Here is a 23,732-nt window from a genome sequence, read left to right as displayed (position 1 = left end):
TGGTTCTGCAACGCTGACAAGTGATCAAAGAGCACATATATTCTGAGTAATAATAAATTATTTAAATTTCATTAAGTTACATAAATAAAAAATAATTATTTATAAATCCTATGAATGTGCTGAATTTCACTGGAAGAAAAAAGAGCAACGGCTCCGTTCAAGTTATGCACACGCAGCTTGGGAGCGTGATTTGTCGAGTTGAGCAATGGGCGCGGTTATAAAGTTGCTTTATTTTAATCTATTTACGCGTAGAAGTATCAATGTTGTTTACCGAATGCAACCCCTAGGCTCTGGGGTGGAAATAAATAAAACACAAGTACATCACTACAGATATGTGCCAACGCGATCGATTATTGTAAACGTCTTCATGATGCACGCGAAAGTTGTAATAATGCGAGAAGAAATGTTTCTGGGCAGAAAAATTTGTAAAAAGGCAAACAAATTTACCTCTTGAACGCTGGCTCTTGGAGCAGTATTCACAAATTAGAAAATCAAAGACATCTCATACATCCGAACTGGAATGTGCGCCTAGGTCTTCAACCGCACAGTGATTTCTATGACTGCTTGCACTCTGACGCAAGAGTCGAGGCGACGCTGCACCAATTTTAACGTACAAATCAGCCACTTAAACTTCACACGCATAGGCGGAATACTTGCTGAAAACCACCAAATATGCCATTGTACGATGTTGGATGAACGCTTTGCGAAGCAAGATTCAACAGCAGGCTCGGTAGCTTGCTTTTTTAGCTTCATATTCCATTTCCACCGCAAATATAGCACGGACAACAGTAATACCGAAACGACGAGAGCTATTATTGTCACAGAAAAAGTAACTCCGCACGTTAAAAGGGTGTTGGTAGCGAAATATGTGAGCACAGTGCCTCATTTCACGAGCAGACGACAGAAAATGATGACCCGATCACTGTAGCGCCCCGGCCGGCGGACAAAAGAAGAGCGAACAGGGGCGTAGTTACCCCACACTGCCGACAGGTGGCGTCGTTGAGACACGTCGTTGCGACCGATATGGTCGGCAACACGGCAACAAAGAACGTCAAACGCAAAGTGAGAGATGAGACAATTTCATGGATAGCAACAAAGAAAGAGAAACCTGCTATGACTAACTACCTCAAAGGAAAATAAACTTAATCTAGAAAGAAACAATTTATGATAACTTAAAGGAAAGCTCCTTACTTTTAGAAGTGAGGTATGGATGCCTTATATCGGGTAGTTATAAAGCGAAGTACACCAAGGATGAAGACGCATGTGCTTGCTGCGGTAAAGCTAGGGAAACGATAGAACAGGTTTTATGGGAATGTGAAGATCCAGCTGCCAGTTTAGGCTCTTCTGGCCTACTTGAAGCGCTAGGGTTCAGGGATAGCAGGGGAAAAGAAAACATGTCTGCAATAGAGCAAAGTAAGAGGCGATTGGAGGTTTGGTGGCAGAAAAGTAGGGAGACCGCAAGAACGGAGGCCTACAAAAACAGACTTCCCAGTAATGGTTCAAAAAGTTTGATGCTGGGAATTATTTGTATCTGGATGTTTTCTCAAAAAAATATAGGTAGGACATTAGGCAAAATAATACCAAAGCTTGGTGGCGCAATCCACCACTCCGTTTTTAAGAGGATGCTCATAGCATCCATCCAGCCATCTCATCCTATTCTTCCACCTTGACAATGAGTAAGCAAGTGTGGAAGCGTAGGCGAGTAGGTCACAATTCATTTCAAAGGACTTCGGAGGGTACTTAGACATAAGAAAGTAACGTATGGGCAGAGAGTGAAAGTTGAAAGTCACCGCTCTTTCCTTCCATGACTGTCCCTTATTTCCTTAAATTTGTTTGCGCTGTAAACTCAACCGAAATAGTGAGTGGTACTGATCACTGTGTATTATCGCTGAATAAACTAAACGTTTTGACACTGTGTGCAAAGAACAAATTCCAACAATGGAATGCTACTCTTTTGCACGCACGTTTGGATTGACAATGAGTGATACGGATTACTGTAGGTTGTCGCTGAAGAAATGGAACATTCTGACGCTGTGCGCACAAAAAAAAAATGCACCAGGTGGATTATGCTCCTTTGCACACGTTTACATCTATTTGATCAATAATTACCGGTACTGATCGCAGTGAATTGTTACTCATGAAGCAGAGCATTCTTGTAGTCTAAAAAAAAAAAAAAAGCAAATTGCACCAGACAAATGCTACTTCTTGGGCCACATGTTTGCCTTAATCCATTCATTCAGCAATACATTTTGGTTTTTTTTACTTCAGGAGCCTTAAAGCATGTGCAGTGCAATTCGCTTGCTCTACCTCCTACATTACTTTTACAGAAGAAAATAACTGAACCCCCAGAACAACCGCATACACATACCATTTTCTTTGATTCCTCAATGCTTGCTACAAAATTATGATGCGTCTTTATGATGATTGTATAACCTTCGTACGAAAAGTTCATGATGCATGAAACTGAAGGGGTTACATAAAGCACGGGTCTTCATTGTTTCGACATTTTATCAAAAATAATTATGCCACTCATCTCTTTCAGCGCTTTTTGCAGAACTGGCAAGGTGCTTTCGGTTTAGTATAGAAACCGATGGTGAGTTCGAGTACTTCAAGAATGTTTGTCAACGCATCATAAACGAAAGGCGCCAGGCAGGCCACGTACGTGTCACGTGTTTGCAGTTACGCTTTCATTTTCTGCATGCCAGTGTTTCAGCTCACGCACTGCGCCGAAATATGGCAATACGACCGACATGGCTGTGCCGGGCTGTGGCTGGTAGTTTCGGCCACTGTCAGGTTGTGCTGAGATACATCTTTGGGGTTCTTTTACTCTGAAATAATTTTACTGATAAAGGTTATAGCGACATAATTTGTTTTCTTTCTAGCGTCATGAAGATTTTTACAGCTCATGATGGATGCCCAAGAAGGTACACTGACTTCTGATGAAGATAGCTCAGCGGAAAACGAGAACAGGGTGTTTGAGGTTGGTTCTGAGACTGAGCTGGCATCGGCAAATAGTAGTAACCGTAAGTAGCTCGGGGAATCCTACTTACACGCTTTTTGCAACACAATAAAACAATGTTTTCTTGTGGTTTAAAAGACGCGGAACGATGTGAACAAGTTACTATACAGGAAAGAGCGTCATTCGCAGGTAAATATATTTAGAGCGGAACATACTCTTTAAAGGAACATGCCCGCTTCCGCTAACACAATTGCGCACCGAAATCATAGCGTAAAAGACAGAATGTATAGTTGCCAGAATTGATGCTTGTTTTTGCATAAAAAATTAAAAAAAAAACGAAGGACTGATATTCCCTTCTGCGCCGAGCTACAGTCGCATAACTCAAACAAATTGTTTTTTTTTGTGTAGTATGTGTCCATAAAATATAGTTACAACTCATCTTTACTCTTACCATATCAGTAATCATCAGTAATCTAATTCTTGATAGTAAACTAATGTATCCTTGCTCGGTCATTTACGCGGCGACCTGTTTCGCTATGTAAACCTTACAGCAAATTAGCGGAAGGCAACATGCGGCCTAGAGTACTTTCTCTCACAGAGGGGCAGTTTTTGCGCTATCGAAATGCATGATCACCGGAAAGCCAGTTTCTGTGGTTCCGAGAGAACAAAAAGAGCCTCGTACGTCGTAGCCAGATTGAGATAAGACTAGTACTCGAGTAAGAGCAGCGCTTGTTACAAGTGCACACGCGCAACGAGGTCATAAACATCACTGATGACCCACACTTCTCGTTTTCCTGTGCATATTAGGTTGTTCAAGCTACATTTAACGTTTCCACGTGCTAACCAAAAATAATGTGTTTCGCATAATTATGAGTACAGCCATTGAACCGGCTTTCAAGCGATAGCTTCGTTATATGTGTATAAGATATCTACCTGGGAAAGAATTTCCAAGTTCGGAAACAGGAGTTCGTGAATAAACAAATTTTTCTTTTCTTTGCGTGCGAGTATTATAGTGTATGTGTGCCTGTTTGCCTTTTACATTGCAAGTGGTTTCATGAAAGGGAAATGCAATGGAACGAATACATTTCGTAAACAAATTAATGTCTTTGGAAAATAAGTGGCAATATATTTGCAGCAACGACAATTCATTCATTTACGAGATTAACGACTCAAATATTACCTTTTATACCGCCAATTGGGCCTTAATTCCGACTAAAGCACCTAGATGGAGCAGCTGCTCCATCCTGACTACCCATTATTATTGATCACTGAGTTGTCTATCGCGGTTCCTCAGTTTTGTAAGTGTTTAGTACGCTTCACGAAGGCAAACACAACTTTCATGACAATTTCACTGTTGGATGTGTATACTTCTTTTTTTTTATACACTCGCATTGTATTATTCCTGAGAGCAATAAATGAAACCAAAATTCCACTTTTTTGTTTGCGAATCAATCTTTCTATGCTATGCGGAACCGAGAATTGGACAATCATGGACTCATGAAGCTAAGGACGAAGGCAACCTTTGTGAGGACGATACACACTCAGAGAGAACTTATAGAGCAAACGTGAAGAGAATATGCAGGGAGAAACATACAGTGAATATATGTTTGACGCAGTAAAAGTGGAATTAAAAAGAAAAGATGATACAACAGTGAAAATATGAAATTTAGTAAAAACCACACTTGCATGGTGCAAAACGTACTGGTTTTACAAACGGCTTGATGCTCGAACGCATTGTTTTTGTAATTTCCTTACAAATACTCGGTTTCATTGTTGTTGATTTGCAACCGAGTATTTTCGTACTAAAGAACGATGTATGCCTATAGCTTTTTATCATATTCAATGCGCTGCTGTGTTGAGCTTGAGTTGATTTCTTGTCCCCATCGAGCAATATGAAATGGAGCACTCAAATTGCTTTCAACAAGGCGTAGTGGCTAAACACACAAGACCCCATGAAAGCGTACGATCACAGTAAACATTCATCGGGAAAGCTATTTGTGACGTATCAGAAACCAAATCACATATCACGAGTAATTGTTGCTTGAAAACGAATTCGGTGTCGCACATTGCTCATGTCTGCTTCATGGTAACATTGGTACATCGTCATGTCTGCTTCCCCAAAGGTCTGACTGAAATCGAAGCCATGGCGCAATGTGTGCTCTTCTTCTTGGCTGGTCAGGAGACTACATCGACAACGATAGCCTTCACCGCGTACCTGCTTGCTCTTAATCCCAACGTCCAAGAAAAACTCCGAAAAGAAGTGGACGAGTGCATCGCGAAAAATGCATGTACATTCCTATCTGCGTGTCTACGCATTCACATGTGCTTACGCTCAGGCATTCAGTGTGCTTACTTGGGTCCTTTATAAAGAAAGCAGCCTCTGCTTTGATTATTAGCTAAAAAGAATTGCGCAACTTAAGCGTACAGCTTAAGTTGTCCTTTAGCATGTCTGTGGTATGCAATGCAAGAGCAACAATATTTTTTATATATTCGTCAGAACTCAAATGTTACTTTCAGAGCTCACGAAGGACCGAGCTGAAAGCCCAGAGTACACCTGAGTTTTCTCAATGTTTTTGAAAGTTCGTTGAAATTATCGGACACAAGTCTTAAAATCTAAGTTACTTGGCAGTGGGGCCTTGCTTGACGGCACTGCCAGAACAGAAACTCAGCATAACTCCGATGTCGAAATTTAAATGGTCGTCCGATAATTTATGTGGAGCACTAAACGACACACTGAGGTGCCCAATTCACACTGTGTTGAACAACTTTCGGTAGCCGAAACATCTCTAGACTGCTCACAGAACCCCTCCTATACTCGCTTGACTATTTCGTACTTAAATATCTTGCAGCAGCTAATCCTGTACGATTATATCACAGGGCCCGGAGCCCAGCTTTGACACCATATCCAAGCTGAAATACCTGCACTGCGTGGTATCGGAAGCGCTACGCTTGTACCCGCCATCAACAAGGTGAGTGGAAAAGTAGATATGAAAATGACTAGATATGAAAATGAAAAGAAAGCTTGCAAAAAGTTTGTGTATTTTTGGAGTTGAACTGAAATCCCGATAATATTGACACGTGCTCACCTCGAGAACCACAACGGAATAATAAAGGAGGATCTATTACTTGCCAGTTATATATATATATATATATATATATATATATATATATATATATGTATATATCGTCCCTTGACGAGACGTTAGGTTAAGAACTATGCCCCTTACAGTTCTTAATGCAAGAACAAAGCACATACTGCCAACAAAGTATTGCCAAAAAGCAGAAGGCATTGAAACATAGATATACAGGATAGTCCTACTGTGGAGGTAATAAAAAACACCCACGGGTTATAGGATTTATCTGTAATTCTGCAGGCGTGTTACCCCACCCATATTTATTGGGGAACTAAGACACCTGATCCCACTCAAGTTGAATTAAAGCTTGTTCGCTTGGGATGGTGCCAATTGCATTTTGTAGCTGCGGCCATGAAAGGCTCAGGTAAAGCTGCACTTCTGGATTTCTGGCTTTAACTCGACAACATCATGCATGCCGGAAGACTTGCGTCACTTTTTGTTTCAGACTTGAACGGTCTGGCTACGATGACTACGTCCTTGGTGACACAGAAATCAAGCTTCCGAAAGATGGCTCTATTATTATCCCGATTTATGCGATGCATCACGACCCGGCAATGTTCCCTGATCCTGACGGCTTCACACCTGAAAGGCAAGTACCAACAGCACACACACACACACACACACACACACACCACACACACACACACACACACACACACACACACACACACACACACACACACACACACACACACACACACACACACACACACACACACACACACACACACACACACACACACACACACACACACACACCACACACACACACACACACACACACACACACACACACACACACACACACACACACACACACACACACACACACACACACACACACACACACACACACCACACACACACACACACACACACAACACACACACACACACACCACACACACACACACACACACACACACACACACACACACACACACACACACACACACACACACACACACACACACACACACACACACACACACACACACACACACACACACACACACACACACACACACACACACACACACACACACACACACACACACACACACACACACACACACACACACACACACACACACACACACACACACACACACACACACACACACACACACACACACACACAAACACACACACACACACACACACACACACACACACCACACACACACACACACACACACACACACACACACACACACACACACACACACACACACACACACACCACACACACACACACACACACACACACACACACACACACACACACACACACACACACACACACACACACACACACACACACACACACACACACACACACACACACACACACACACACTATAAAGTCTTTAACGTAAAGCTAAGTAGAATGTAAAACAATGTGGCAAACACTTCTTTCTGTCTTTTGGTCGCGGGGGTCCCAATTTCGCGCTGTCTTGAAGATATGTTCCTCCAACTGTCCAACCCGCACCTATCTCATTTTCTAGCGTCATAGGGTAGCACACGAATAGGTGGTGTTAGGATGGCAGCATGGAATGAGAAATTTATGAGCCGTAAGTATTTGATGCTGAAATTGTGTTCATTTCTACATATTGACACGTATACATGTTTATCTTTCACCGGTGGCCGCTTTCCACCGGCTAAGAAATGTTAAATCTTATTGCTCGGCGCAGGACGCGCCTGTATCGGAAGTTTCTAGAACGTTATCGATGCTTCTTTTCGTTGCCTGTGTTCACCGACGCTTATGTTATCTGATTGTGTGACCGACGCGAATTGTCTAGAACTTTCTGGAAGACACGCGGGCATCAGGGATTAATCTGGAACCTTCGATGACTCAGGTATAAAAGCCCACGCGTCTCGCCGCTGATCAGATTTCGACGACCGCCGACTGTGTTCGCCGCTTTCGTTGTGCTTCGAGTGTAGCTTGCTTTATTGGGCGAACCTGTGCCCACAAAACAACCAGTTTCGTCATACACAGTTTTACCACTGTTTACTTCAGCGTCACTACTACGTGACATCTGAGGCGCGATCTTGTACGCGTTCCGTTCCATCGAGCCGCACACGATTGGTCAATTTCAACCGCGACGTTCAAATTGACCAATCGTGTGCGGCTCGATGGAACGGAACGCCTCCGTTCCATTTTGGAACGCGTACATGATCGCGCCCCTGGTGGAGGTGCTAGTGCGTTCATGCAGCGAACGCCCCCGCAAAGCCGTGATCCAAGCCCGAAACCGGAGGACAGCGCCAACGTCGCCAAGGACCAGCGAGCTAGCCGTAGGCAGCAAGGACTTCTGCCGGAGTACGGACTTCTTCCCGAGAAGACCACAGTGACCAAGAAGACAAAAGTCACGACCTCGGCAGCAGCTACCATGACAGCCCCTGCGCCAACATCTGCAATCGTGATGCAACAACCCAGGGAGCCGCCGACTTTCCGCGGATCGCCATGTGAAGACCCTGAAAGCTGGCTGGAGGCATACGACCGGATCGCTACGTTCAACAAGTGGGACTGCGACGACAAGCTGCGCCATGTTTACTTCTCGCTTGAAGACGGCGCCAGAACCTGGTTCGAGAATAGGGAGCGTGCACTAACAACCTGGGACCTGTTCCGAGCCGCATTCCTGGACACCTTCACGAGCGTCGTCCGTAAAGAAAGAGCTGCAGCCTTGTTGGAAAACCGTGTACAGCTCCCGAATGAGAGCATCGGTATGTACATTGAAGAAATGACTCGATTATTCCGGCACGCCGACCCCGCTATGCCAGAAGAGAAGAAAGTTCGCTTTCTCATGCGGGGAGTTAAGCAGGAGCTATTCGCCGGACTGGTGCGGAATCCACGAACGACAGTCCAAGACTTTCTCTCGGAGGCTACGACGATCGAGAAAGCACTGGATATGCGCAACCGGCAATACAATCGCCGTTCCACGCCACTGTACGCCGAAGTTCAAGGACTCTCCCACGACCTACGAGACACCATCAGGGCGATAGTACGCGAAGAGCTGCAGAAATTGCTACCGTCGTCGCAGCCTCAAGTTGCTTCCATCGCCGATATCGTGCGGGAGGAAATCCAGCAATCGTTAGGACTTCCCGAATCGCCGCAACCCCAGCCGGAAGCGATGACCTACGCCGCCGTCGCCCTTCGTCAAGGCCCCCCTCCGCGCTCGCGCCAGGGCCCCGTAACGCCGCAGTTCCGTCGTCCACCGCTGCCGCCGCCAGTACGCCCGCCCGTCGCCCAGCGCAGCTACCAGCGGAAGACGGACATTTGGCGCGCCCCTGACCACCGCCCGCTCTGCTATCACTGCGGGGAAGCCGGCCATGTCTACCGCCGATGTCCATACCGCGAGATGGGCCTACGAGGATTTGCCGTCAACGCGCCGCGTCCAGTGCGGGGTGAACGACCGCGCGACATCGCCGACTACCTCGCCGGAGCCCAGTGGCAACCCCGACGACCCTCACGCTCGCCGTCACCAGGCCGCTACATCTCGCCGCATCGCCGTCAGTGCACCGGTCCCACCCGGGGCCGATCTTCCAGCCCTTACCCGGGAAACAAAAGGCATCAACCGATGGAGGTGCGGTTGCTGTACGACGCAATGCCGAAGATCCTCCGCCGCCGCCGCCGACGACGACGACGATTCGCGAATCATCACGACGAGATATCAGCACGCCGCCTAGCAACAGCCTTGACAGCACTTCGCCGCCGCAAGAAGACCGGCCGACGCGACGTAGCAGCAGCGGAGCAAGCCGACGCAGCCGTGATCCGACGCCACGACTTAACCGTAATGCTAGACGACGGTCTACCGACTTATACGTGCTCATCGATGGTCATAACGTCACCGCTCTCGTCGACACTGGCGCCGACTATTCCGTCTTCAGTGGCGCGTTCGCCGCCAAGTTAAAGAAGGTGAAGACGGCCTGGCAAGGACCCGATATCCGGACAGCGGGAGGCCACCTAATAACGCCGGCTGGAATCTGCACAGCGCGAGTCAGGGTAAACAACCGCACTTACCCGGCGAGCTTCGTAATCCTGCAGCACTGCTCCAGGGATGTCATCCTAGGCATGGACTTTCTAAACCAACACGGTGCAGTCATCGACTTAAGGTCCAAGTCGATAACGCTTTCAACGTACAACGCGATACCACTGGATACAAGCTTAAGTTACCATGCCTTGAATGTGCTTGAAGAACAAGTCACCGTTCCGCCTCGCTCCAGCGTAATGATTTCCGTCGGTACCGAAACGCCTGCAGACATGGAGGGCATCATCGAGGGCGATCATCACTTACTGCTCGACCGTGAAATTTGCGTCGCTAGAGGCATAGCTGAGCTGTGTGCAGGGAAAGCAAGGGTGATGCTCACGAACTTCAGCCCCGAATACAAGCACATTAACAAAGGCACCACGGTCGCCTACATCGACGAAATAGTACAAGCCAGCAGTGCTTTCGCCTTCACGGATTCCAGTGCACCTGCAACGACGACTATAATACCTGAACCAACTTTCGACGTCAATCAGAACCTTCCCAGGCATAAGAAAGAACAACTAAAAGCTCTGCTCCTGCAATACAAGGACTGCTTCTCGTCGTCGTCAAAAGTTCGACAAACTCCTGTCGCCAAGCACCGCATCATAACCGACGAAAATGTCCGCCCACTCCGTCAGAGCCCGTACCGAGTTTCGGCGCACGAACGCGAAGCTATAAGACAACAAGTCGACGAAATGCTACGCGACGACATCATCCAGCCGTCCTAGAGTCCGTGGGCGTCCCCCGTGGTATTAGTGAAGAAGAAGGATGGAACCCTACGTTTCTGCGTCGATTATCGTCGCCTCAACAAGATCACGAAGAAGGACGTATACCCGCTCCCACGGATTGACGACGCCTTGGATCGACTCTACAACGCAAAGTATTTTTCGTCGATGGATCTCAAAACCGGCTACAGGCAAATCGAAGTCGACGAGAGGGACCGGGAGAAGACTGCCTTTATAACACCCGACGAACTGTTCGAGTTCAAGGTCATGCCGTTTGGTCTTTGCTCGGCACCTGCGACTTTCCAACGCGTCATGGATACAGTACTGGCAGGCTTGAAGTGGCAGACTTGCCTCGTCATTTTGGACGACGTCGTTGTGTTTGCCTCAAGCTTCGAAGAACACCTGCGGCGCCTTGAAACAGTGTTTCAAGCAATCAAAATCTCCGGACTCACGTTAAAGCCAGAAAAGTGCCGCTTCGCATATGTGGAGCTCTTGTTCTTGGACCACGTCATCAACAAGTCGGGAGTGCGCCCCGACCCTCAGAAAACTGCAGCCATCTCCAACTTTCCTCCGCCGGCCGACAAGAAAGCAGTGCGTAGATTTCTTGGACGGTGCGCCTATTACAGGCGCTTCGTCAAGGACTTTTCACGGATCGCCGATCCACTGACGTACCTCACGAAGGCCGACGTCGAGTTCAAGTGGGAGACGCCGCAAGTCGAAGCATTCGAAGAACTGAAGCGACGCCTGCAATCGCCGCCAATACTTGCGCATTTCGACGAAAACGCCGATACCGAAGTCCACACCGACGCAAGCAGCGTAGGACTCGGCGCCGTTCTTGTGCAGAGGACTGACGGACTAGAAAGGGTTGTAAGTTACGCTAGCCGGTCGCTATCGAAGGCGGAAGCAAATTATTCCACAACAGAAAAGGAGTGCCTCGCCATCATCTGGGCTACATCTAAGTTTCGTCCCTACTTCTATGGCAGGCCCTTTAAAGTTGTGAGCGACCACCACGCCTTGTGTTGGCTAGCTAACTTGAAGGATCCTTCAGGTCGCCTCGCACGATGGAGTCTTAGACTTCAAGCATTCGACATCACTGTCGTTTACAAGTCCGGGCGAAAGCACTCTGACGCCGACTGCTTGTCTCGCGCTCCCGTAGAACCGCCGCCACAAGACGACCACGATGACGACACTTTCTTGGGACCCGTCAGTGCCGACGAATTCACCGAACAACAGCGAGCCGACCCCGAACTAAGGAGCCTTGTAGACTACCTGGAAGGCAAGACCGTCATTGTGCCGAAGGTGTTCAGGCGAGGATTGGCGTCGTTTTTCTTGCAAAACAACATTCTCCTAAAGAAGAACTTCTCGCCCCTCCGAGCCAACTACCTCCTCGTGGTACCCTCAGCATTGCGTCCAGAGGTTCTGCAAGCTCTCCATGACGACCCAACGGCTGGACACCTCGGTTTTTCCCGCACGCTCGCGAGGATACAAGAAAAATACTACTGGCCTCGCCTCTCTGCCGACGTCGCCCATTACGTAAGGACATGCCGAGACTGTCAGCGACGCAAAACACCGCCGACAAGGCCAGCCGGACTTCTACAGCCGATCGAGCCACCTCGCCGACCGTTCCAGGAGATCGGGATGGACTTACTGGGGCCTTTTCCGACGTCGACGTCCGGGAATAAATGGATCATCGTAGCGACGGACTACCTCACACGCTACGCCGAAACAAAAGCCTTGCCCAAAGGCAGTGCCGCCGAGGTAGCCCGATTCTTCGTTGAGAACATCCTCCTGCGCCACCGTGCCCCAGAAGTCCTCATCACCGACAGAGGTACGGCCTTCACGGCTGAACTAACTCAAGCCATCCTGCGCTACAGCCAGACAAGCCATCGCCGGACCACCGCCTACCACCCGCAGACGAATGACCTCACCGAGCGCCTAAATAAGACCATCGCCGACATGCTGGTAATGTACGTCGACGTCGAACACAAGACGTGGGATGCCATCCTTACGTACGTGACCTTCGCATACAACACGGCCATGCAAGAAACGACGCACATGGCGCCGTTCAACCTGGTCTACGGAAGGAAACCGGCCACGACGCTTGACGCCATGCTACCGGACGTCGCTGACGAAGAAAATCTCGACGTTGCCACCTATTTGCAGCGTGCCGAAGAAGGTCGACAGCTCGCCCGCCTGCGCATCAAGAACCAGCAGAGAACCGACAGCCGACACTACAATCTTCGACGACGCTACGTCGAGTACCAGCCGGGAGACCGTGTTTGGGTCTGGACTCCGATACGCCGACGAGGACTTAGCGAGAAACTGTTGCGTCGCTATTTCGGACCATATAAGATAATCCGACGTATTGGCGCACTGGACTATGAGGTCGTGCCAGACGGCATTTCGCAATCACAGCGGCGCCGCGCGCGACCTGAAGTCATCCACGTGGTGCGTCTTAAGCCTTTCTACGCCCGCTGACGAACTTAGGTCCTTTGTTGCTTTGTTATTTTTGTCCCTTTCTGTACGCGTGGTTTTGTTTTCGCTTTCGTGCTTGTAGCATCGGGACGATGATTTTTAAGGGGAGGGTATTGACACGTATACATGTTTATCTTTCACCGGTGGCCGCTTTCCACCGGCTAAGAAATGTTAAATGTTATTGCTCGGCGCAGGACGCGCCTGTATCGGAAGTTTCTAGAACGTTATCGATGCTTCTTTTCGTTGCCTGTTTTCACCGACGCTTATGTTATCTGATTGTGTGACCAACGCGAATTGTCTAGAACTTTCTGGAAGACACGCGGGCATCAGGGATTAATCTGGAACCTTCGATGACTCAGGTATAAAAGCCGACGCGTCTCGCCGCTGATCAGATTTCGACGACCGCCGACTGTGTTCGCCGCTTTCGTTGTGCTTCGAGTGTAGCTTGCTTTTGTGGGCACAGGCTCGCCCAATAAACAACCAGTTTCGTCATACACAGTTTTACTACTGTTTACTTCAGCGTCACTACTACGTGACAATATTTAGGTTGCTAGACGCACTCAGATGTTGCAAGGAAGAACGCTGCATCACACTGCATCTCAGATTGCATGAGCAAGCCCAAAGATTGCCAAGAAATGTTTTCCTTTATAAAATCTGTCATTACTGTGGTCACTGTTGCCGACACAGATGTATCTCCCTTTCTCTCCCACATCCTCAGATTTAGTGACGAGAATGTGGAGTCCATCCGGCCCTACAGTTATCTTCCTTTTGGTGCTGGGCCACGGAACTGCATTGGGATGCGCCTCGCGCTTCAGTCCGTCAAGCTCTGCCTGCTTCATTCTCTGCATAGAGTTCAGTTTGTTCTCACGGAGAAGACAAAGGTACGTATTCCTCACGCGGACACACCCGTAGATGTCTAGAAAAAAAATAATGGCACACACAGTTTAATGCTGTAGCTTGCCATTATTTCTAACTCTATTTGCTTTTATCGCGGAATGCATTGGCCGTCCCATGGGACAGAACAATGTGATCTCTCTATGCAATGCAGTCGTTGCTGAGGAGAAATATAACATAGCTACAGACTAAAGTTGAACAACAACTATTTACAGGTCGGGAGCAAAGTGGAAATTAATGTCCATGTTTTGTCATAATGCAGGTTCCCTTGAAGGTTAAGAAAGGCCGTGGTGTCTTGACAGCAGAAGACATCACTGTTGGAATACGGAGAAGGCCAGATTCACAAGTCTAGGTGTGCTCTCACAAAAACGGAAATGCTCACTGTGTACTGTGTGGTGATGCCAATATGGGAATATGTCTATCGTGGAAAATATAAATACAGCTTTTGCGCGAAAGCAAAATTTAACAGCGATGCTCTATTGTGAATCTCCACAACGGTCAACGTCGGGCGGTGTCGAGCAGGCACACAGTGTACAGAGAGGATCCGGCGTAGCATAAGGAACATGTGCCGGATATACAAAAAAGTAAATAATTGGTAAGATATCAATTAACAACTACTCGAGATCACTAAGAATCACTGGGATATATTGAAGTGTTTGATATATCAAGACTTAGGTAGATTTCGGCTTTTGGCAAACCAGGCTGCCAGGATTCGAATTTGCATGCCACATCTGCAACTCATCTTTTCTTTTTTTATGGTAGAAGCGGTTTTTCTCGAGGTCTCCCGCAGCCTTTTATTCCACAGAAACTACGTCATCGCTGGAAATGGCGGCACTCGGCCTGCCCACTTCAGGCGCAACTGGTAGCCTTTTCTAACCCTTTTCCCTGCATCGTGGGGAGTGAATGGTGTTGCATAGACTTTCGCTGCCTGGTCACCTCACCTCAGCAGCAGAGTGCGGGTGCTATCTTGGCTGCCGTCTTGATATTTATTCGTGATACTCGGGGGAAGAAGGCCTAACCTATGGTAACGATTACACACAGGCGGCTCGCAACTGTCATTGCTTTGGATTGGCGCGGCTTCAGACCGCATTTGCTCTCTGTTCATGAAAGCAGGCGCCTTCAAACGGTTAAAATGTACATTGACTTGCACATACACACGAACACATCAAAACGCCTAATTTAAATAGATGCAGTGGTGAGAAATAAACAACGACATAAAGGCACATGTGCCGCGTTCTATACTTCTTAACACTGTTTGAAGATGCTGAGATTTAACGCATGAACAATTTGGATCCTTTCGGCTCTCCTTTTCTCGCAACCATTGCAAAGCTAGGTCATTCACATTCACAAACATGCGAACACATCATAACGCTTCCATCCTTCTTCTTTCTGGGGTTTTACGTGCCAACACCAGTTCTGATTATGAGGCACGCCGTAGCGGAAGGCTCCGGATTAATTTTGACCACCTGGGGTTCTTTTTACAGCGTAAGATGTTATGAGCTCATTCCAATAGCCGTTTCGGGTCACGATGATGCCGCCGCCGGCGTACCCCGCGTAACCGCTATCGCCGGAAACGCGAAACAGGTACCCGATTCCCGCCGGGATCGCTTGCTATCGGGTCGCGGAATATACCCATATATAGGCAAGCACGCAGAAGGAGACGACTCGAGCCTCCGCCAGTATGGTGGCGCCATCTAGGTAAGATGCCTGCAAACACAGCGTCCGCAGGCGCAGACGACGATATGCGATTCAGACGAGGTGCGCAATCAACGCGCTCCCGAGCTGCCGAGCCTCCGCCAGTATGGTGGCGCCATAGAGTTAAGATGCCTGCAAAGGCGGTGCGCCCGACATGTAAGGTGCAGTTCTAAGGCTTGATCGGGCTCAGCAGACTGCTGTGCAGAGAGCATTACAAGCCGCAGCTCGCCGTCGACGCCGGGCGGACAGTTCAGATCGTTGTTGTCAAAACGAGGCGAACAGACTGCCGCGGAGACCCTGTTGTGCGTTGTGCCCAAATTTGAGCTACTCTTGTGCCGCTCCACCAGCTTAAGCTGTGACTGTGCTGCGTGTGCCGCGCAGGCCTGTGACTTCTTGTGCATTAGTGATATAACGCTTCCATACATCTAAACGCACCCTTGGAGATTTGACCCTGATCACTTGGGATCTAGAGAATCCGAACAGTTTCTGTTTCGATTTGCTAGTTCTAAGTCGCAGACATGGGCCTGCTGTAGCAACGCTTCACCACAACAAGCCATGGATTCGTCATGAGTAAGAACCGCATCAACGACAAAGAATACAGCGTAAAATGGTAATAGCGCTAATACTGCCAGAGAAAACGTCCGGTGGAGGGCTTTGGAAACGAACAAGAAACGCTGTGACCACGCTAGTTGCGTATATAGCAGCTCATACGTCGCCCTTTCGCGCTTCTTGGACATCTTTTTGTGATTACTTCCGTTGCTCCTGCAGCGCTCACCACCCTCAACTTCTGCGGTCAACAAGTTTAGTTCGGAATCAAACTGTCATCCTTGCTGGCTCGTGGCTATAGTCTTGGATGATTGGCCGGTACCGGACATAATGCAAACAAACACTGTAGATCGTGCGAATCGAGGCGGCCTGCGGCGGCAGATGCACGTAATTGCGAACGTGAGTTCCACCACCAACACGCCGTCGTTGTCATGCCATTGTTGTGACTTCGTTGTCGTCATTTCACCGTCATCAGTCCGTCGTCATCGTTCAATCGTCGTGATGCCATCGCGGTCGTTCCATCGTAGTCATTGTAGTATAGTAATTCCACTGTTGTCATTACTTTGCCGTCTTTACTTTGCTGCCGTCGTCACAGGATCATCATATCACTGTCATCACGCCGTTGTCGTTATACCTTTATCGTCCCTCCAGCGTTTTCATGACATTGTCACTATTCCATGGTCGCCATGCAGTCGTCACCATGCAGTCGTCATCATGCTGTCGTGGTGGCTCCATTGTCGTCATTTGCAGTTATTCCCATTATCGACACGCCGGTGACGTCATACAGCCGTCATGCCGTTATAGTACTCATACCGTTAAGTAATCTTCGACCCATTGTTATTATTTTTTTCATCAACATTGATTTATTTATTGTTTATATTAAGCGGTTATGAGGTCAAAAACGGTGATTACATGGTCAAAAGCGTTTGCAAAATTGATAAATATGGTGTCATTCTGTATAATTTTTAGCAGGTCGAGGTGAATGCCTGTAGTTAGTTCTGAAAGCTGGCATTCACACGACAAGCCTCACTGAAAGCCATGCTCGTTGGCAAACACGGGGTCGTTTTACAAATGTAATGCATGATTTGAGAAGACATGTTCAAGTAGATTGAATACAACTATGTTGGTAAAACGAAAGTGGTAAAAAATGGGGCGAACATTGTGGCTAATGTGCGTGCAAAGCTTGAAGTACATGGGTTAATTATCGCTTTTTGCAGTTAATTATATATTTCAGTACTCCAAAGTGTTATGCAGCGATGCCACGCAATGTTTCCCAGTCTCATGGGAGAATAAATGTGAATAATAATTACACCTAAACATATGAAATTAAATGCATTCAGAAATACTGTAAGCCAAACATGGTACCCTGTCCACACGTTGTTTAATAGGTGAGTTTGTAAACTGAGTTTTGGGGGATTTGGAATATGCAATGAGGACCACTTTTTTTGGTGTCTTACAAATTTTGACATGACCAATCTCAAAAAAAAAAAAAGAAAAGGTGAAACCTGAGATGTGAACTATTACCAATGACTCAGCTGGATCTGAAGCTGCGCACGTACAGTTTGCAAACTGTCGATTGAGGATGATGTCGGTGGTGATGTCGGTGGTGAGTGGTGATGTCAGCCACGAATGTGTAATTTCTTAAGCGTTTCGTCCAATACGAGAGTGGTGAGTTGATGTTGAAGGTAAGTTAATGCTAAGCTTGCGTGCACCACTGCTGTTTGTCTGCGCTGTCCGCAGTACACACAGGGAGATGTATTTGCTTGAGGCGTTGTTGTGCGTCATTGTTCATAACCTCTGAGAGGGTTGAGCATTATCATTGCCTCACATAGCACATCGCATCGTGGCAGAAGTGTTAAACTTTAATTGAATTATGGGGTTGTACGTAATTCAATTAATTATTATAATTGTATTGTCACGGGATGTTCGTGTAAGTCCACAGGGCGTCTGACCGAAGTACAAGAAGACTGAGCAGTCTCAGCTGGACACCGATCGACCGCGCACTACTAGTTCGTCGACTTCCCTTTTCACACTTCACCGTGCCGGCACGGATAATCTCCAGTACAATCACCCCCCACACAGAAAGAACCCATCCTGGTGAACTAGGGAAAAGACAGCATCGGCAGGTCGTAACACGGTTTAAGCCGTGCTACATGAACTATTTCGCGCCCTCGTCAACGGCGATCAGAAGACAGCGCGAGCGACTCGATGACATAGTTCACGGGTGATGCTTGCTGCAGTACGCGGTAGGGACCGTGGTAGTTTGACAAAAACTTAGTGGATTGGCCGGGGGAAGTAGCCGGGACCCGAAGCCAAACAAGCATTCCGGGGGAATAGTAGGCACTAGGAGCGGATGCGTCATGGCGTGATTTTTGGCGCCACTGATCTTGGGTGGTGAATGTGCGGGCTAGTTGGCGACATTCTTCAGCATAAGCAGCTGCTTCTGAAACAGGTGTCACTTCAGAAGCGTCGGGACGGTAAGTGAGAATGGTGTCCAAGAGGCAGGAAAGTTCTCGGTCATAGAGAAGAAAAAAATGAGAGAAGCCGGTGGTAGTTTGCGGGGCAGAGTTATAGGCGTAAGTAATTGGAGTGATCGCCAGACACATACATCGCAAGCATGTTGCCAAGCGTACGATTAAAACGTTCCGTCATGCCGTTAGTTTGCGGATGGTAGGCGGAAGCGGTGCGGTTAACGATGTTGCACTTCTTTAGCATGGCCGCGGTGACACTGGAGAGAAAGACGCGCCCACGGTCACTTAATAATTCACGTGGTGCACCGTGTCGCAGAATGAGATGGCGAAGAAGGAAGCAAGCGACGTCTTTCGCGGTGGACGCCGGCAGCGCAGATGTTTCGGCGTACGGTGTGAGGTGGTCTATACGGCAACAATAATGCACCGGTTACCGTCCGGAGTGCTTGGAAGGGGGCCGTAAAGATCAATTCCAATACGGTCGAATGGTCGAGCAGGGCAGGGTAAAGGTTGCAGGGGATCTGCAGAACTCTGAGGAGGGGTCTTGCGGCGTTGACCCGTAGCGCATGAACGGACGTGCTGGCGAACGAATCTGTACATGCCTCGCCAGTAGAATCGAAGACGAAGACGGTAATACGTTTTGAAGACGCCGGCATGGCCACATTGGGGGTCATCGTGGAAAGCGGCGAAGATGTGTCAGCGCAAATGACGGGGAATAATGAGCAGCCATCGACGGCCGTCGGTGAGGTAATTCCGTCGATACAAAAGGTCGTCGCGGATGGCAAAGTGGTGTGCTTGACGACGCACGGCGCGTGAGAGAGACGCAGGTGAGCGGTGAGACAGGAAGTCCAGCTGTAGAGAGATCCAGGGATCTTTAAGCTGCTCGGCCGGCATGTCGTTGAAGCTAAGAGCTGACAAATCGTGGGTGGGAGTTAAGGAGCAAACAGAGGCAGGAGGTAGCGGAGAACGGGATAGGGCGTCGGCATCTGTATGTATGCGTCCAAAGCGATCAATGACACGTATGTCCTACTCTTGAAGCCGTAAGGCCCAACGAGCGAGGCGGCCACTGGGATCTTTCAAGGACGATAACCAGCATAAGGCATGGTGATCAGTGACAACGTCAAACTGACGGCCGTAAAGGTAAGTACGAAATTTGCCGATTTCCCAAACAATCGCCAAACATTCTTTTTACGCCACAGAATAGCTTGATTCTGCCTTCGTTAGGGTGCGGCTGGCAGGTGCAACAACGTACTCGTCAAAGCCTTTTTTGCGTTGAACGAGAATGGCGCCAAATCCGACACCGCTAGCATCCGTCTATATGTACAATCTCAGTAGGCGCATGGGGGTCGAAGTGGCGCAGTACTGGAGGGGACGTGAGGAGCCGGCGGAGCCTCATAAAGGAGTCGTCACAGTCGGAGTTCCAAGCCGACAGGTCTGACGGGCCATTAAGAAGCTGCGTCAAGGGAGCGATTATCGAGGCAAAATTACGGATGAAATGCCGGAAATATGAAGACAAACCGATCAAGCTCCGTAGTTGCTTTAGAGTAGTGGGCTTGGGGTACTCAACAACGGCTCGAAGTTTGGCAGGATCAGGCAGAATTCCCTCTTTGTCAGCCTCAGGGGGGGAGGGGAGGGGGATTGTAACCCCCACCTCCCCCCCTGAGGCCGACCTAACCCCCCCCCCCCCCCCTTTTGTTTAACCCCTTTTCTTTCCTTGCGCATTTGACTACTGTAACTACGATGTAAGACGCACAATCATCTGCACATTCGCAAAAAGCGCATTTTTGACAATTTCCCGTGAAGAAATTGAAATTAGTGCTGTTTAGATGGTATTGGCAAACTGTCCACCACCCCCCCCCCCCCCCCGCCCCTGGCTGAGATCCTGGGTGCACTACTGGTGACCGGTGTCAATACGGTGAACAACCGCTGACGTGCGCCCCAAGGAAGGTTGGCCGAGGTCGAAAGAAGCACGGAAACGTTCAAGAAGTTCAACAACTTCACTGCGTTGAGCGGGCGTAAGCGCGTCGTCAACGGTATGCAAGAAAACATCAGGGGAACGCGAGGCTGGTGCGGTAGCAGAAGTGATAGCACCGATAGGCCGTGGCGACCTATCGGAAGGTAGGTCAAATGGAATAATGACGTCAAGAGTGTCGAGACGCCCCACACATTCACCATGTAAGAGAGTTGAAGGGCAGGGAAATGGATTGCAGGCATAAATGGCAGCGGAACCATCGATGAGTGTGACGACTGCAAACGGGAGTAGAAGGTTCCGTCGACGCGCACAATCTTCAGATGGTGTAAAAAGAGCTGTCGTGGCGGGGGCAGAGTCACAAGAGACGGGCACCAAGGCGGCAGAAAAAGAAGAGATAATGACGTCAGCGGTGACGACCACTTTAGGAGAACGGTTCGGGAGATCGACGGTAGTGTCACGGAACGGAGAGAAAGCCAGTTGCGCGCGAGCGCAGTCGACAACAGCATGATGTGCGGAAAGAAAGTCCCAACCCAGAATGACGTCATGCGAAGCACGGCATAGAACGACGAATTCTACAAAGTATAGTTCATCCTGAATCATAACACGAGCGGTATATGCGGCCAAAGGCTTGACTTGCTGCGAGCTTGCCGTGTGTAGGGAAATATCTGGTACAGGAATCATCACTTTCTTTAGTTTGCGGAAGAGGTCTTCACTTATGACAGAAAGGGCAGCCCCAGTATCGACAAGAGCTGTTGTCGCGACGCTTTCGACAAATACTGCGATTTTGTTAGGAGGAGAAAGATGAGGCCTTGAAGATTTCGACGATGGCGCAGTTGCCTCGGGAACTGCGGCTGTCAGTTTTCCTCCTGACCAGAGCTGGAACGGCGAAGCATGGGTGAAAGGGAACGGCGGCGAGGGGAAGGAGACCGACGAGAGTTGAAGGCGGCGCGATGAGAATACGAGTCCGAGGGATCAGGGATAGAACGATGCGAATACTCTTGGGGAAGGTAGCCGAGGTTCGGCGCGTCACGACGAAAATAAAGTCCATGGCGGCGACAGAAACGCGCCACATGTCCCGGAATACCGCATGCGAAACAGATAGGGCGGTTGTCCGGAGTACGCCAAGGGTTAAGAGAAGGTCCGGAAGGCGATAAGGGCACGTGAACCGGGCGTACCGGAAGTGGCGACGAGTAGAAACTAGCGGCGGGTCTGGAGGTAGTAGGTAACGACAGTGAAATAGTATTTTTATTGCGATAGCAATTATATGGACACTCAAAAGAAGATCTCTGCCGTCGGCGTCGCCGTCGCCGTCGCCGTCGCCGTCGCCGTGAGGTTCCGTATGACGTCAATGGAGATGAAATCGTCGCCGCGCGCCGAACGCTGTATGTGCGAGTGAAAGGGCGCGAGGGACGCGCGCTTTCACGGGGAGTGAACGCACGGCAGAGAACAAACGTGCGTTCTGCGCCGTGCTCGCTTAAGGGCTGCAGAAGTAGGCGTCTCTTTTCTCCTTTACAATCACCATATATGTAGAGCAAACGTGCCTTCTTCCGACGCGCGACAGGCCGTGGGGGAGGGAAGGGAGGCGACGTTTAGCTGCGGCACCAAGTGCTTATTTAGATCAGAGGCTCCGGCAACAGTCACCAACGCCGCACGCATTTTGAGCGAACGCGGGCAAAACGCCGACGGCGTCGACAACAGTTCTGCGTGTTGCCGGTGCTTCTGCATGGCCAAGTTTATACAGCTGATAAAGCTAATATCATTACTTCGTATAGCTCTCTACAAGTTTGCTATCGCAATTGATGCTTCGCCTTTCAGGTGAAACTGCGACAACATTTTATTGCGATAGCAATTATATGGACACTCCAAAGCAGATTTCTGCCGTCGGCGTCGCCGTCGCCGTTGCCGTCGCCGTCGCCGTCGCCGTGTTTTAGCAACCGATCTGTCAGTAACAAAGTTCCAAACATGATGGAAGTATACATCAAAGTGAGAACGAAACTATGTTTGTGCGTCAGTACGATCCAAACGCCAGTCCTCCTCAAAAAGAGCAAACAACAGCAGGGCGAACTCGGTCGACGCTTTCAAGCAAATGAGAAGGGTGGGTTATTGACGATGGTGTATTTTACGACTTCGCGCGCCCCTCACAAGCAACAAGAAGCCAGCGCGTGACGAGGCGAACTGCGTATGGTTGTCACGCAACTTTCGACCAACGTCCCCCACCACAGTTCTCAAGCCACACCACCTTCTTTTGTTCTTCCATATTTCTTTCTTTTTAAATGTTTACATTTTTAATGCCAGCGTAATCATCATAATGCGTCTGTGTGCTGCTCCTCAGATAGAACGATAGCTTAAGGTATGCCATGATCGAGCACCCCTTCAGCCCCGCCCGGTAATCAAAGTTCTCAACGTCAGAGAGCGTCGGTGATATCTCGCACGCCTAGATTTGATGATACGTTGCTGTAGCTCTATATGTCCATCGCGCAAACATTGGGTGTGTCTGGAACATGATTGTAACGACAAAGTTGGCATCTGTACACTAGCACAAACTCGATTTTGCGTTCCAACCAATGTAGGGGAAAAATACACACGATGTACTGTATCGCAAACGTGCTTACTTCAGATCTTCGCTTTCTAGACGCATGGTGGCATTGCTCTCGTTGAGACGTAGAACAATTCATTTCGTATCGTATGGGAGGAAACAAACACTGAAATTTGTTTCATCGGAACCCATGTTTTCAATTTAAGGAGGAAGCAAAATAGGATGATTAAGAGAGTACAGAGTAAGTATTCGAACTGACAGTTCCTTCGCAAGAGACTTGCATGATTGTGGCTTGCGTCAG

At 48.6% G+C, this 23,732-nt stretch overlaps 1 protein-coding gene across 3 annotated transcripts in view; it reads left to right on the top strand.

Annotated features, from left to right (window-relative positions):
* Window positions 1–14,675, top strand: part of LOC119456756 (cytochrome P450 3A24-like) — a 91,991-nt gene extending 77,316 nt beyond the window's left edge. For all 3 annotated transcript variants that reach the window (XM_049668939.1, XM_049668937.1, XM_049668938.1), the window contains exons 8-14: window positions 2,543–2,669; window positions 2,893–3,023; window positions 5,083–5,243; window positions 5,837–5,928; window positions 6,539–6,682; window positions 14,039–14,201; window positions 14,477–14,675. In XM_049668939.1, the coding sequence (XP_049524896.1) occupies window positions 2,543–2,669; window positions 2,893–3,023; window positions 5,083–5,243; window positions 5,837–5,928; window positions 6,539–6,682; window positions 14,039–14,201; window positions 14,477–14,566 (908 nt within the window). In that variant the 3' untranslated portion in view covers window positions 14,567–14,675. The remainder of the gene's footprint in view (window positions 1–2,542; window positions 2,670–2,892; window positions 3,024–5,082; window positions 5,244–5,836; window positions 5,929–6,538; window positions 6,683–14,038; window positions 14,202–14,476) is intronic.
* The last annotated feature ends 9,057 nt before the right edge of the window (window positions 14,676–23,732 follow it).

This window comes from Dermacentor silvarum, chromosome 6, assembly GCF_013339745.2.
Source record: "Dermacentor silvarum isolate Dsil-2018 chromosome 6, BIME_Dsil_1.4, whole genome shotgun sequence".
Classification (NCBI taxonomy): domain Eukaryota; kingdom Metazoa; phylum Arthropoda; class Arachnida; order Ixodida; family Ixodidae; genus Dermacentor; species Dermacentor silvarum.
The sequence above is the reverse complement of the archived record's forward strand: the minus strand, read 5'-3'. Positions and strand labels throughout refer to the sequence as shown.